The 16,770-nt window shown below is 44.2% G+C and overlaps 1 protein-coding gene across 17 annotated transcripts in view; it reads left to right on the top strand.

Annotated features, from left to right (window-relative positions):
• LOC105672472 (uro-adherence factor A) overlaps positions 1-16,770 on the top strand; it is a 159,584-nt gene that overhangs the window by 113,456 nt on the left and 29,358 nt on the right. For all 17 annotated transcript variants that reach the window (XM_067354404.1, XM_067354410.1, XM_012367427.2 and 14 more), the window contains exon 2: positions 14,129-15,784. In XM_067354404.1, coding sequence (XP_067210505.1) covers positions 14,162-15,784 — 1,623 coding nt within the window. In that variant the 5' untranslated portion in view covers positions 14,129-14,161. The remainder of the gene's footprint in view (positions 1-14,128; positions 15,785-16,770) is intronic.

Genomic DNA, 16,770 nt, shown 5'->3' with positions numbered 1-16,770 from the left:
TGTGGTTGCACCGTGACGCATTCGAAAGATTCGTCGATAGTCTCGTGCGTCATTGTGGGTGGTTTCGCCGGCGCAATACGCCGCAGAACCGCATACGATCTTATTATAAAATATTATAATAAGATATTCCATTGTGAGGAAAGTTATTTCATTTCGTGAAATGCTAACGTGGCGTCAACAGAACAATTCCGATGTCGCCGAGTCGACTCTGCTGTCAACAAATCACGAAATATGCCCGTTCGCGCAGCGCGTAGGACAATTTTATTCTTAAAGAAACAGTTGAAAGAGAGAGAGAAGTCCATATAAAAACGATTTGCCTTGATTAACACCGTGTTCGTAAATAGGACGACGCAACGGGCGCAATAATAAACGCGATACGAAATGAGCGCGGTGAAAGCAGCAGCAATATGCGCGTCTCTTTTACAATGTAATAATTGTTTTAAGGAGGGCCTGCGCGCGTTTTCATCTCGCCGCGCTAATGCGAGGGTCCGCCGAGTTGTAATCGACGTATCAATTGCCGTTGATTTACGAAGATATGCGTGCGCGCGAGCACGCATCGCGTCGGTCGGATCGCACGCTACTACTTTTTAACGCCTTCTCTCGTACGCCACGCGAGAGGAGCGGTGGACGCAGTCTAAAGACGCACGGATCTTTCTTATTTCTTGTTTTTTTTTTTTTTTTTTTTCCTTTCGTGCCAGCGCGGCCGCGCGGTGTATCGCTGATTGACTCGCGCGCCGGGTAATTAACCGCGTTCAGGGCCATGTAATGCACCGGCGGGGAATAATATTCATTCGGTTAGACAGCCACATTCGACGTGCAGCGATTGTGCAATCGGCGAGTCGTCTTTAATTAAACCTATATATAGCCGTCATCGTGCCAACGATCGTACGATACTAATTTAAGACGGTCCGCCCGTGCCAGCGGCTGCATTTAGAAAAAGAGATCGACTCGGAAGTGCAACGGTCGGACCCATTTTTTTTTCACGAGCGAAAGTTATGACGATGTCCGATGGGAGATAGCGTTGACGCGATAAATTGGAGATGATAATAACAGCAGGAAAATACTGATGTTACCAATGATAAAAATAAACAAACAAACTTCATCGAAATAAAGTGTTAAAATTGTTTAAATTGATTGCAATGATTTTTATACAATTTGGAACTATTCTCCATACTGTGCTTATCTGAAATAATAATCAGGATATTGATAATTAATAATTTATATCACACTACCGCGCGGAACTTAATTAAGAATCCGACTTGTCGCACATGTTGCAATCATTCCTCGTTACAATTAAAACGCTCAACATCCCTGTTACCCAATTTCTATTTAATTAATAATTTGTGTATCGGGCGATCTCGAGAGCGCGAGAAAATTGCCGAAAGATATCATCTGCGCGCTGGTATGCGTATTACGTCAAGAGACGAGCGGTCGCATTGTTCCTATCGTATATTATGTGAATGTAGGCCTGTAGGCGTGAAATAACACGAAACCTGTTACGCGGGTAGTATCGCGCACAACGACTCCGGAGAAAACGCGGATCATTCGCGAATCTACCGTGACGTCCCGAAACGAAATCTCGCCGGCGACGACGCGATTCGCCGCATACCTCGGCGATGGGAATGCCGCTTCTCTCGAGAGTGTATAAATACTAGTTCAGGGGATCGAAACCCGTGCGATCTGAGTAACCTGAGATTTCTATGTCAGTGACACACTGCGATAATGAGCTCAATGTTTTGCGGTGGTTTTTTTGTTAAATATGCATCGTGTAGCATCGTGATTTGTAGCAACTTCAAAATCTTTGAATAATTATGAATCAGAAAAATTACTATAAAAAATAAATAAATAGTAATTGTAAAAAAATTGGAAGTAAAAAACAATTATTATACCAAAATATCATACGAGCAATCTATAGGTTTAATCGTCTTGATATCGTTATCATCTCCGCGAGATTAAAGCGTCACAGTTGTGATATGACTTTAGTTTCTAGCGGCGCATGTATACCACACGTACATCTCTGACGCACTTTTTCGCGTATATTGCGACAAAAGCGCGTGATAATGTCGCGAAGGAACGAGTATCGGTTATCGAGTGGCATAAGAACCGGGATTTACGGCTCGCGCAATTGTTCCTCGTAATCGGTTTCCCGTAGTGTCTCTTTAAGTCCGTTCTACTTAACGATAGCGCGGTGGCGCGAGTGCGCGCGTTACAATACACCGATACGTATGCGCCAAACGGTTGGAAACGTGATAAACAGGTTTCTCTCTCCGCGGCGAGGCCCGGGTGTATCCGTGGAAAGAAGACGATTCTCAGGCGAAGATATTCGCCAACTCGCCGTGCCGTATGGCAGGCAGAATTTAAACCCGCGATTGCGTTTAGAGGCGACGTGCAATGAAATGACTCGGCGAAGTCTCGCGCGAAGTTCTGAAAAAGCGAATTATTCGCGCGACTTGGAAATCGAACCTGCTTTTATCTTCGACAGTATTATCAAGCTATTACACATTGAATTATCAAAACTAATTAAGTAATTATTAAAACTAATTGACCGAAATCAACTCCGACTCATTTATCAAATTTTTGATGAACGATACGAGAAACTGTTAACTTCAGCTTAAGTCAACTATGACGTAAATTTAAATTATCTTTTTAAAGTAATTAAATTTTATCAAATGTTGCTGCTTATTTTGTAGCATTTTATTGCCGCAATCATTGTACAAAAAGCAACACGTAAAAAAGTCCGTAACATGAGAATTGATCAAAGTCACGATCGGATCCTATTATCGATGGAGGTGTCGAAAGAATTTGTCAACTGACGAAACGAGGATAGATAACAGAGTTAGCATTGTGACGAAAACGCACTTGACATGCCACGTAAACGATATATCCCAGTGTCGAAGGTCCGTTCTGACAAAGCAATCTGAGACATTCGACGTGCTCCTGACTCGATCGTCGTGAATGCGACTTTTTCACGCTGTTAAAGCTTCATCAATACTGAATCGAAGTGCTATGTTAACCATCTGGTGGGTATTAAGTATCTCGGCATCCGGCTCATTTGCTCATCGAGAAATCGAGGACAAGCGTCTATTTATACGGGTAGCTATTTGGCTGAACGCTTAAATCTACTCTGTTCTTAAGTTCGGCGACTCGCGTAGAACGAAAAGCCACTTGAAAATCACTTCTTGTTCGCTATGCGCTTGAAAAGCTCTTCTATCATACATTCAGTTTCACGCATGTTACGGAAATTGTTCTCCATGTAGATACAGATTGGTAAACATTCTAAGTAAAATATCCAGCGAACGTTATTCCGCAGCAGCGAAAGCAAACACCGTAATACCGTTTTGTTTAATTATAGTAATATTTTGATATATTAATAACAAAAAATTTGTGGTTAAAATCGTCAGTAAATGATTTGTATCTACAAAACCGAATAGAATTTAATTTTCAAAATTCTCCAGCTTGAAATGAATTTTCGCACAACGAGAAACCGGAAAATTCAATTTTGATTTCATCTTTTATCGGCACATAAATCTCAGAAATATATAATAAACAGCTTGATTCTACGCTGTAGAGAGAGAGCTCGCTTCACAAGTTTCAAGAGACTGCGTTTATATCGAGCTGCATAGCTCGCGGTTCTCCACTGTGCCATGCATCGCCGGCCTACACCCTTTTGCTCTGCAAACATGTTTTGGCATTTAAAATGTAAATCTTCCAACACACACAGGCATACACAAGCAATTGCCTCTCTCCCGTATTTCGTTTTTCGTTAATGCAGCGATTGACCGCGATTAAAGATGGAAAGGCAAACGGACGTGTGAAACTGCTCGCGCTCAGGGAGCAGTGCAAATGGCATCGATGGTATTCCCATGGTACTCGTAAAGTGCTCGAGGAGCAGCGCGAGTGGCGCGCCGACTGCGAAATCAAGCGTCAGCTTTCTTCGGCGAGCTCCGTTCCTCTTGTCCACTCGATGCGCCGCCGCGCGAGCACGCTTCATTAATTCGCTCGTGGCATAACGATCGCCGGTCGCGCGTCGCTGAGCATCAGTCCCCGTCTGTTTTGCAACCTGCAACCACCCGCATTCTTCCGCGTCGTCCACGGCGCGCAGGCTAATTTCGCGTTACCGGAGTTTCTCGTCGCATACGAATGTCCGGTCGCTTCTTCGCCGCCGTTTTTTCGCTCGGCAAAATCACCGGTTCGCGAATCAAGTACGATCGAGCCAGGTTTCTCCTGTTCGTTATACAAGACGTCGATATGCAAGATCGACGAAGAGACATTTCAAGTGCCTCTTTCCGTCTTTTCATGCGTCCATCGGAGGTTATTATATTAAAAATAGATTTCTTTATGAAAAATTAACTATAAGAAATTCCTTTGAATTTTTTAAAATATTTGATTGCAAATAATTAGCCCAGAAATTAAGGTTCTGATTAAATTCCGCTTGGAATTAAACGAGTAATCGGGAAAATAAGAGTAGAGAGAGATGATGAGAGTCGAGGGAGCGCAGACACCTCGGTAAATAAGATACTCCGATGAGATTTAATTGAATTTCACAGGTGTTATGTTCGTGAGGTTGCAGTTTTGCGAATTTCGCAGCGTGCTTTCCGCTTCTCGGAGCGGAGTCGCGCATCGCGGGATGATGCGCGAGCACCGCGGTGTTAACGCATGCTTGCACGTCGGCCATGTGAAATGCAGCTGTAATGTACAACACGTGGCGTGGCGCGAACCGATCTTGACGGAAACGGATATTTTTCCAAGTCATTCCCGAGTTAATCCTCGAATCCATTAAGAGCTCTCGAGCCACTTAGCTGTGACACGGTAATTTGACGACGGCGAGAGATACGATAACTCTTTTTTACAAAATACAAGTGTGTTTTGATAAAAATTAAATGAGCTTCGGGAAATAGCAGAGCAAATAGCAAAATCTTTCTTCGCGCCTTATTTCACAGCGAATCTCAAGTTCCGCGGACTTTTAATTCCCTATTTTCAATTCTTTATTCTCACACTCTACACTCTCCGTAACTAACTCATTCCGTATACGATGCCGATGCAAAACATTAGCCCGTTTCTTCGCCAGTCAAACGATTCTCCCAGGAATACCGCGTTAATTGCAATTCGCTACGCGCGGTAACCGAACGCACAGTAATGTGCGCGCGCGTCTTTCCCCCTCGCACATTTTTCCCGTTTACGGTATTGTTTGCACCAGTTCGCGAATACCCCAGCCGAGAGAGCTGGCGCGCTCGCGCGCTCGGCCGCTTCCGGTGACCTTGGCGCATCGCGGCACATAAGCGACGCCGTTTCTCGCAGCCGCTACTGAGAAAGCGAGACGAGCAAGACTCTCATTCATTGTCTGCGATACGCGGATCGGTGGTAATTGACGAAGCGAGCGCGCGGCACGCTCGGTCATCTTCATTCGTTCCGCGGAATGCCGCGAATGCCGATTCTCGAGCGGTCGTTCAACCCGCCGTCGCCGTCGAGCGCGCGGCTTCTCGGCCGCAGGCCTCGGACCGGCCTCATTGGCGTTGCTCCGGGCCCGCTCCGATCCTCCGCTCGGATCGCGGAAAAGCGAGCGAGCTTTGAGCGAGCGCGAGCACACGCGTCGCGCCGGCGCGACGTGACGACGTGCGAGGCATCTTTCCAAAAAAGCGTCCTACATGCTTGGGAAATGCACCTACAGTGTCCGGTTACCGTGCAAAGCTTCGCCATCGAGACAGACGTCTATGTTGTAATAAAATAATAATGGCGTAGCAATAATAGTACGAATATAAAATTGTAAATTAACATTACACAATTTTGAATTGATTTTTGTCAATTAAAATTAATGTTCTCTTTTCTGGCTAGAAAGAAATTTCTCAATCGTCTACTTTAAAGAACTCTGGCTCGGAAGATTATTTAAAGCAAAATTTAATAGAAAAACGACAAACATTTATTATTGGTATCGTTGTACGAAGAATGATTGCACTTGCCAGTTGCGCCGTCATTATTGATCAAAATTGCAACGAAGTCTATTTTGCAAGTTAATTCCACGAAAGCGAGATTCAATAAAATGCAGATGCTGCAATATTCCATTCTCCATGAAATATACATGCCAAATGTTCGAACAGTCTTACGAAAACAATAGGCTACACAGAAATCACTCACGAGCTGATTGTTTGAATTCACATACTAGTTTTACTAGCACCTGGTCGAAAAATAAATTAACACTAGAATACGCAACATAGCTAAAGACGTGAAATTCAATTTGTTTATTCAAAATATCTAAAATACATATCTACTGTTAACACATTATCAGGCGCCGCGGAAGTATTTTTAAATGCGCGTTATATAGTGTGCTTCAATTGATTGAGTAAATAATCAAAAAACAAGAAAAAAGAAAAAGAAAAAAGAAGGGGAAAAAAAATAACCCATCTTTCCATCTTTCATGTAAATATTTGATGCTCGATATTTTCGGTCACGAAATACCTGAAGAAAACAGAAAAGCACCCGCGTAGCCCCCCCTGAATTATCTCTGGGTGGGCGGTCGCCCCCTCGCCCCCCCCCCACCGTTCCATGGCGCCTGCACATTATAATCTCAGATCCAATATTTATATTTTTAATCATTTTTAATCTGATAATTATTTCCTATTTTTGTATGTACAAACTTCGTATTTCATGTTTAAGGTCATTTATTTTTATTTATTGATGTGATTATATTCCACTTTTAATTTATTTTTCTGTATCTTTCTTTCATATTGGAAATTGATCGATTTATAAAGTTCTAGTCAAGTAAAATTTTGTATATCGCAATTTCTCTGAGCTCACGCGATTTCGCGGTCAAGAAGCCGCTCTCTGACAAGAGTCTGACCGTCAATTTCCCGGCTATTTTCGAAACAAAGTGCTCACGATCGACAGCTGCGAGCGCAGAAAGCCTGCGTTTATACAGCGGCGCGTATGTAAAATATCGCGGTACGCCGCTCCATTCTCATTACGCGCGCCGCGTGCGTAATGCACGCGGGATGGGCGGGAATGAGTAAATGCCGGTACACTAACACGCGTAACACACACTTGGCTCGATGTCCGTCAAGCCAGTTGTCGAGCGATGTCCATTCGCAACGAAAAATCGTGCTTCTCACAATCAGCAGTACGCACGATGGCACGACCGATCCGACTTGGAAATCGTGACGCATTATTATTAATTGCGTTAACGAAGCGCGTGCCCGCGATCGTGCATCGCCTAACGCTTCGCCGAAACACCGTTACACGGTCGTTTCTTGAATTTAGCAGCAATGTGTCGGCGAGTGATTATAGCGGGAACAATAAAACACGACGTTCGACTAATGCAATTGTATCTTTAGTGCGCAGTATAAAAAATTATGACAATAATTATCGTAAATCGCGAAAAAACCATTATAAAATTAAGAATAAAATTATTTATCGCTATCAACATTTATATTATCTTTATTGGTGAATGAAGTCTGCGAAAAAGAAATTTAGTACTCTCTCCATTTTGACGAAAATAATTTTTCGTTTTTATTTATTGCTGATCGCGAAAAAAATTTGACAAAAAATTACAACTTTGTGACATGCAAAATAATTCAGCAGAAATGTTATCTCTATAATTCGTAAACAGACGCGCAAGTTCGTGATTTAACAATCCATTTGTAAAAATACGTCCGCCGTAAAAATTTCCACTGCGCAACATTAAAAACACAGATATCAAAAGCTTCTCTTGCCATCGCCGAATCATTATTCTCGGTGTACCTCGAGAGAGATTCCGGATCTACACCTGCGGATGGGTTCGCGTATCATTTATACTTGCCAGCTAAAGGTTCGTAGAGCCGTATATCAGCGTCCGTGCTCTTTGTCCGACAACATCGGGAGAGGCTGAATCCCATTTTTACATTCTTACTCCATTCGTATCGACCACACGTCTCGCAAGACGTTCTATCTAAATATTTGTGCTCTCCAAAAATACTCGACGCATCGCCGAGCACTATTCGAGAAGCTGCCTCCACCCGATCGTCGCCAATTTTTCTCTAAAACCGTCGCTGTCAGGAATAGAATAATTGTCAATGAGAACAATAATAATAATCCTGAAACTTTATAGAAACCTGGCAATCTGCTCGCCGGGATAAATCCAGCTGTTAACTAAACAATATCAAATTTAATTAGATTTTAAACGTCGTATTTAAATGAATGAAAATAATAAATCTTTTTTACGTGAATAATATGTTCGTTTGTAAGAAAGAATAAAACATGAAACACTCTGAAGGCAGACCGTAGTAAAGTATTATATGTTCTGCGCATATCTACGCTCATCAGAGTAGAAATTGCGGAAGGCGACGAAATGACGGGACTTAATCGTAAAGCCGGAAACTGCGCGATCGTGTGTCGCCGCTCGGCACCGTCGTCTCTGTTTCTCGTCCGCGATCAGCGGGGATTGATCGGATTTCAGTCCTTGACATAGAACTTTATCTCGTAAATCCATTTTTCGAGCTGAATCTTGTATTACACGTGTCCGCCGTCGCGAAAATAAAAATTGGAAACGCGCCAAGGAGATGCCGTTTTCACGATGCGCGAAAATATTATTCAACGTAGGAATCGCACGAAGTTCTGCGAGCAACGAGAGGAGTCCGTGCCTGAAATACGCATTGGAATGAAGGGAAAAAAATGAAGTTTCTCCTCGAAGTACCGTGTTGCGCGATTTATGAACGAGACGAGCGCTCGCTCGCGCTCACGGGCGCGTGCCCGCCGCGGAATCACGCGTGCGCCTTCCGAAGGGGGAAAAACAAAAAGGGGACGAAATGAGGAAAAGGAGTGGAAGGACGAGCGGGTGTGTGGGGAGGAAAGCCGGTGAGTAAGTAAGGCCGGATAAGTATATCCGAGGCTCGCGCGCGCGGTAAAAGTGCGTCGGCCGTTTAATTTCGGCTTTCCTCGCGCCGAAAATATTCGCGCGCGCCACACTTTCCGTCGCGGCATAGCTTAACGGCTAACAGGGATTCCTGCGGCGGCGGCCTACCCGTGTCGGTTACCTAATTATAGTTGCACATAGAAATCTGTAAGGGGACACCGCACGAGTATCCGAGTGAGAAAGAGAGAACTAGAGAGAGAGGAGAGAAAGAGAGAGAGAGAGAACCGGGAACCGCGCCTTATGCATTCAGCTTGTGCAATGAAAGCGCACACCCCGCGCGAGAGACACGCGGAAGGCCGCATGCGTGCGTACGTCGTGTTTCCACGGATTTATTTTTCAGAGATGATTTAAGAAGGGATAAACGTCTCGTTCTCTTGTGGCAAAGCGGCTGTATGACAGCACAGAAATTTTTTATCAAAGATATTTGAACCATTAATCTTAATATTTAGAATATATATCGGATTTGAATTTATTAAATTATTTAGATTGCTATACTAAATCTTAGTGATAAATTTAATGACAAATTTGTTTATTTGTTAATATTTATTCTTTATTACGTAGCGGAAAAAGTAAATCAATGCGTAAATTTTATCAGATGAATCATAACGTTACAATTGTGATATTCACGCCACTAATTAACGCAGTGAGGTGTATTTAGAGGTGTACGTCTGGAGAAACCGGAAACAATTGAATGAGAAAATGCGCGATTCAGTAATTTAGTGATCTTCTAATTTGACGCGGATATGTAAAGTAGTACAGCGTAGTTGAATCGAATCGAATCGCCGGCTCGACGCTGTCCCAGTAAAATGTTAGCCAGATGAGGACCTATCACGTTTCTGCCTAGACAGAAAAGCGTCTGCATTATTCATCAGTCCCGAGCGAAGCGGAGAAGTAAAATTTGCATTATTGATCACGGCCGAAAAGCTATTACATCTTCGTAGGACGCAGCCTCCGAACGACAATGATCCCACACAGACAGGCCTAGGTGTTGCGCACCCCTTAAATTACGTTATTCAGCTTAAAATCGCCGTTACTTTCACCTGACGACCCGTGATTCCCTCTTAAACCGAGTTAGCGGATTTAAATGACTAAGCGCGCAGCATCTCGCTCGCAAATGAAAAGGACGCGCGTCCCTTTCATTTATCGCTTGTCAAGTGACATCGTGCACATTAATTCATTCACTTTGGCGGCACGAATCTCCCGAGAACAATTATCCCACGCTTGTTATTTGCGTCACGAAATCGGCGCGTCTTATTGCGTTACCGCAAAATACGCCAACCGCGACCGACGTTCTCCGATTAGAATTTAACGGCAGCAAATATAGTTATTATCTTAAAATATCTCGAATAAGAGTGGAGACTTAAAATGTTCCGTGCTTCCATTATTTTTAGCGCATTATTCAGAAATACTTTCGACGCACTCTAACGAAATTGATCGAAAACACGTACAGCTGCGCAGTTGCTTATTAATTCATTGACCGCGTTTGGAATCTACAATGAGTCTTTGTACCGAGGATTTAATTCCATACTAGCGATGCAGAGGGGATTGCAGGAGTGCGCGATGAATGCTCTTACGCGCAGACCTTGCGTTTTCAACGACTCGACCGCGCGCGCCGCAGAATTGGTATGCTGGCAGGTATACTTAGTGAGCGCGCTGCTATAATGCAGTTGCAACATTTTAACCGGACACGAAAAAAGACAACGGCATGTGCAACACCCTCGCGTGAGCATTCACCGCTCGTACTCGATTCACGAGCGCGAGAGCCGATACGATTTTGCTATTTGGACCACGGCCGAGATTGTTTTTCTTAATGAGACATAATCGCGAAAACAACCTCTATTTATTATCGTGATGCGCATTGTAGTATCATATCTGACGGCTTTATCTCACCGTGAAATGCACGTCGCGCCCTCGAATTTTCAAGGTGAAACACACTCGGCAAGGTCCGATCGCGTGATCAATTAATTTTTATTAGCGTGAAATCGTACGAGGCTCTCTCGTAATCCTTATATACAAGATGTAACAAAGTTAATTAGTATGAACTACAAATCCGCGAATAAACAAGTAATTAAATTTTCTTCGGTGAAACTTCGGAGATGCGGTAATTTTCATAACATTAACGTCCGGCAAATTTCTTCGAAATATCTCGCCAATTAAAGTTGAAATTTGAACATTTCTGATCTCGAGATACGCACAGCGTTTCCAGATTATATTGTTTTCTAATTTTCTCGCAGTATTTCGTCGGCCTTCCTTGACTTCCTTGACTTCCTTACTCAGATATCCGTTGCTCTCGTGAGTTTTACTTTTCTGCAACCTGAATATACGATGAGGGTACGACCTTATAACATCGCAAGGTGTACATCGAGTGCACCTGTCGCACGATCCAACATATAGAAAAATCCCTTTCCCCTGCCCTCATACCTCTCTTTCTCTCTCTCACTCTCTCTCTCTCTTCCGTCTGTATAGCACTCGGTCTCGTTCGCTCACCGCATTTGGGCAGAACATTTTCCGAGGATTACACGACGATGCGTCCAGCGCGCGCGCGCGCGCGTCTTTGAATCGCGGTAGTGTGTCATTCTAAAAATAGAGAGAGGTTGAAACGAGAGGGAAGCCAAGACGTGAGAGAACGAGAGGTGGCAGGACGAGAAGGGAGGAGAGTAAAGACACGGAGAGGAAGGGGAGAGAATGAGGCAGAGAGAAAGAGAAGGAAAGAGTACCTCCACATAGTCTCGGTCGTGAACCCCAGAAACGACCTCGGTGATACGTAAAGAGGAACGGGAGAGGGAGAGGAAGAAGGACAGAGAGAGAGAGAGAGAGAGAGAGAGAGAGAGAGAGAAAGAAAGAGAAAAAGATCGGGTTAGACGAACAGAGAGAATTAAAAGAAAGAGGAAAAGAGATAGAATCGCGGAGAGCAACACGGATAGAGAAAGAGAGAGAGAGAGAGATTAAATTAAGCAGCGCGAAAGACTCGAAGACGGCATAACGCGAACTAAGAAACTAGCAAACGAACGAACAGATAGCGGTAAAATTTCGCGCTCGATTTCGAATATTGCGTCGTAAAGGTGAGACGAAACTAATACGTGCGCGCGGTGAAGCTCACGCAAGCTCGCCACGCAGCTTTCTAATTTTGAATTCGGCCGCGTTGGTTCACGACGGATTCGAGCCGCTTACACTGTCCCTCTGTTTATAAACTCTTACGGCTGGGGACGCAGCGCTGGAATTTGTCAAATTATCAGATGGAACGCGGACACCGCTAACCTCCCAGGCGGTCGAGAAAGAAAATTGATGGTATCGTGCTCTTTCGAGGACACAAGGTGCTAATAATTTCCTTGAATTAATACTCGCACAGGTAATTCTTTAATCAAAAGCAAAATGAGTGAAGTTAAAGAAAGAATAGTGGACTAAAAAAAGAATCATCTGGAATCTAGTGCTCGTTTAATTCCAAAATTTTATCAAAATTCTCATCATTATTTGATCAAGATATTCAATGCTGAATGCAAAAGCAATTACAGATAACACTTTTCTCGAAATTTTGCCTTAGAATGTTTTTCAAGAATTATGGATTTCATATTTTGGAAGTGCATTCCGTTGTATAAGCATAAATCCGCAACGTACGGAATAGCTAATAATAGGAAGTTGGCTTGCCGGCCAACAACGCCGGTCTGCAGTCGCGACTGAGCTCTATAGAGGCGTAACTTCCGTTAATATCGCGGCGGACTTGATGCTCTTGGTACATCTCGGTGCTTGCACATCCGCGTATGAGAATATTAAGACGGCGCGCATTCCATCGCGATGGTTTCCGTGATTTCGTAAGCGAGGCCAGGAATCGAAAGCGCCACGAAACGCGTACTAAATGTAGTAACGGAGCCCCGAGACTGTTCTAGAATACTATAATTTTCAGAGATAAGTATAAAAGCGGAAAATCGCTGTCGTGCGTCCAACATTTTCCGCTATGCGACTTTTAAAAAAACAAATTTAATCTGGGCGATTAGTCACATGTATAAATTTATACAAACGCAATATTTATTATTTTATTTATTTTGTAATTTTTAACGCAGATTCTTATCTCACGTGTGCAACGAATAGAAGAAATATTATTATTTCAGCTATAAAAAGATTCAAATTTTTTAATAAACACATATAAATATGTGAATGGAAAAGTGCAAATTTATGCTGTTGTTTTATTTCTACAACTTAATACGATACTGATTGATACGAGATTGATCTCGCGTCTGGAGAATTAATTGCGTTAAGATATGACAGTAACAAATTTCGCCGAGCATTATTTGACCGGCAGACATTGCCTAACAAGCACACTATATATTTCTTCGGCCGTGATCTTGCACGACCACTTGCGCGGACTTTATTTTGCATAACCATAAACCAGCGGCTACTTCATCGAGTGGCAGATGGTTCGTTCGCCATGCGCGTTCCTGAAGAGCTTTCTTCGCACGCCGATACGATCCACAAAGAAAGTCAAGTGCGCGGGTCGAGGAGATCGAATGCATGTAAATACCATATTGAATAAAAAAAAAGGAAAGATGGATTATATTAACATAGATATTGCATCCTCGATATCATGCTCGATAATTATGATTGATGGCAAAAGATATATGTAAGCATGTTCAACAAAATTCACGTCAAAATATCTGAATACGAAAGTTTCTCTCTCTCTCTCTCTCTTTCTTTAGAAATTTGTAGATTTTTTGTGAATTCCAATACTGATATCAATATAAAAAAAATTAGAACATGTATTTTTATATAAAAGACGTTTCATCGAAGTAAACACTTGTTACGTTAACTTTCATACACACTTTCATTATCCAAAACGTTAATTTGAGTTCGTCACGTTTTTCCGCTTCGCAATCACGCGCATCTCAAGGAATTTTTATTTTATCTCGCACTTTCTAGCTCGAAATTACATAGAGAAACCGGTTGCGCGTAAGTGTTATTTATCGGTCCCACATTTCGCGTTCCCGTTGCCCAGTTTCTGTATTAATCTGCGACGACGTTTAAATTTATACTTATGCTTCTTTTGCTAGCGCGAGAAAAGGAAATCTATTTTCTTTATATTACTTCAAATATATATTCCGCGCGGAAGTGTTAAAATGTAACAGGAGCAGGTTGGATTATCGCCGTAATATTTCAGCCTCTAATTAAGATGAGCTTTTAATTAAGACCTTGATAATCGCCCGAGCGCGTCATAAATTGTGGGATTATTCTAAACGATTGTTTCCTTGCCTACAGGTGTCCACGGTGTGATCGCGCGAGGCAGCCACAATGGCAGAGGTGGCGACGAAGAAGTCGATCAATGTAGTAAGTAGCAAGAAGAGCGAGGTGTGCGGTGTGCAGTCTAACAACGGTTTGATTGATTTGGATGGTCTAACCGCGAGTAACAACCAACTAATCTCATTGTGCGACGACGACGAAGACGATCTCGTACTCACAAATAACACGCGCAACGAGCTCACCGGCGACGACAAGAGCCTGCAGGAGTTAATCGAGAGCGAGCTGGCGCTGCGAATCTGCTCGAGCAAGAGCGACGAGGATGAGGGCGCCAACGCGGAGGAACCCGAGGAAATCGCCAGCCAGCCGGAGACGATCAAGAGGATCGTCCTGGACCGCCGGCAGGATCCCGTCGACATCAACGCGGAGTTTATAGCGGCCGAGAGCGAGCATTATTCCTTAATCGAGGAGCCCTACGGCCATCGGAACGGCCACACGTCCCCGGACGCCGACGGCGTGAAACCGGAACCGGTGCACTTCCGCGATGAGCAGAAGGAACAGGTGCTCCTCGAGCAGCCGGAAGTCGGCGCAGCGCCGATAATCGTGCAGAAAGCGTGCGACGACGAGCAGGCGTCGACTCACGGCGAGCCTATCAGCGGCGACGACAGCGAACACTATCAAGCGACTATCGTCAAGGACGCCGCGCTTCCCACAGACGAGACGGACTTCAGCAACCCACTCGCGGACGAAACGAGCTCTCGGTCTTTCCCGGCTTCTACGCTTTGTCCCGCGGTCAAGTATCAACATGAGGAGGAACTGATGCAGAAGAACGATGCGGAACAAAAGCACGCGGGCGTCGCCCCGAACGCCGAACAGGCGCCGCTTTCGGCCGGTTTGCAGGCCGCTCAGTTGTCCGACAACTCTAATGAAACGATCTACCGGCCGGAAAAAAATCTCGAGGAGCAGAAATCCCCCAACGAGTCTTCCGCGAATGCCGATAATCTCGATGATTCCGAACACAGTCGTGTCGAGCAGGTTTCAACGCTGCCGGGCGAACTATCTCCCTCTAAAACGATCGGGGAAACAGATCTGAAGCTGCACGAAAAGCTGGAAGAGGATTTTCATGTGCAATCGATTCAAGAGCAACTCGAGATGGAAACAGCCAGCACGCAGGAGTTTCTCGACATAGAACGTCGTGTGTTGAGCGAGGAAACCGATCAGGAGGCGCCTCTGATCGTGGTGTCGTCGGAAGTCGGCGAATTGCAAACGATATCGGAATCGATCTCCGAAAATGAGTCGGCGGAATTCGGCAAGGAGATCGCGGAGGATGCGCAGAACCCGGTGGACGAGTCCTCGAGCGAACTCTCAGCGTCGGACTCGACCTTCATCGAGAAGACCGAGGTCGTAGTGTCGGATACGGGCGTGACGATCTACTCGGAGACGCGACCGGCAGCCGAACAGATCGAGAATCTGGATTCGTGGACCACAGTTGAGGAGGCCACGAGGCCCGCCGACGCCGAGGAGCAACGCGAGGACGCGTCGAAACGCGATGTTAACGAAGCGACGAGAGACGATAACGAGGATAGGCTGGACGATTCGCTCGCGCCCTCGTCACCCCGCGCGCCCCTAGCAACACCAGACGAGACGGAGACGAGCGATGTTTCTAACGCCTGCGATGTAAGTGTGTCTTTTTTCGTGAATTAATTCACGGTGCCCACGCACGACGAAGTGGCTCGAAAGAAAGAGAGAGAGAGAGACTCGAACATTCGAGATCTTGATCGGCGAGAAATCGAATCTTCGCACTCGCAACTATTTTCAACGCGAGATTAAGCAATGATATGCATCGCTGTCATAAAATTTATGACAGTGATATATATTTATTGTAAGTGTAAAACGTGAGAGAAAATTTCTAGTTTACGACACATTTTCTTTCGAGCTACCGTATACAGGTAGGAGTAAAAGTTAATTTTCTGGTTTATTATAATAATTAATTAATGCTTAATTATTGATGTCTGGTTTGCGCTATTTTATCAGTGTCGAGTGACATCGCTGTTATCGTTCTTGAAAACTTTGCTGCCATTTATTATCAGGAGTATGCAAAAGTTTCCATCGTTAAAGCAATTTTCCTTAGCAATGTCTTATGAATAATACAATATTTGTAGTCAAAATATTTTCTACCGCTTTATGACATCTTTCGGACAAAAGATGCGATCTATCTACACGAGCGATGGAAAACCTTTCATAACCCTCATATTATAGTTGCTAATCAACTCCGTGATATAATTCCGCCGTTTGAATGGCGAAAGATCGCAACGGCCTGGCTTTATATTTAAATTATACGACTCGCGCGTGTCCATAAATTGATACGAGCGTTTGTGCTTTCGACGTAAAGCTGCGAACACATCTCAGATATTCATATCGCACACGTTGCACAAGAGAAATACAAGTGCCATAACTTAGCTGCGCGTTCAGGTTGCCGGTGTCGGATAAGTCTTGCGAGCACATTGTGGATCCACTCCTCCTAGCAATTTCTGCAAGACTAATTGCGCCATCGCTCTATGTAACTCCTACGCGCTTTTACACGTTAGCGCGATTAATCTCCTTTATTCCTTTTTTTTTTCGGAGCCTCCAGCGCCCCTTCGGAGCGATTCTCGGAATGCCCA

The sequence above is a fragment of the Linepithema humile genome, chromosome 4 (genome assembly GCF_040581485.1).
Source record: "Linepithema humile isolate Giens D197 chromosome 4, Lhum_UNIL_v1.0, whole genome shotgun sequence".
Classification (NCBI taxonomy): Eukaryota; Metazoa; Arthropoda; class Insecta; order Hymenoptera; family Formicidae; genus Linepithema; species Linepithema humile.
The sequence above is the reverse complement of the archived record's forward strand: the minus strand, read 5'-3'. Positions and strand labels throughout refer to the sequence as shown.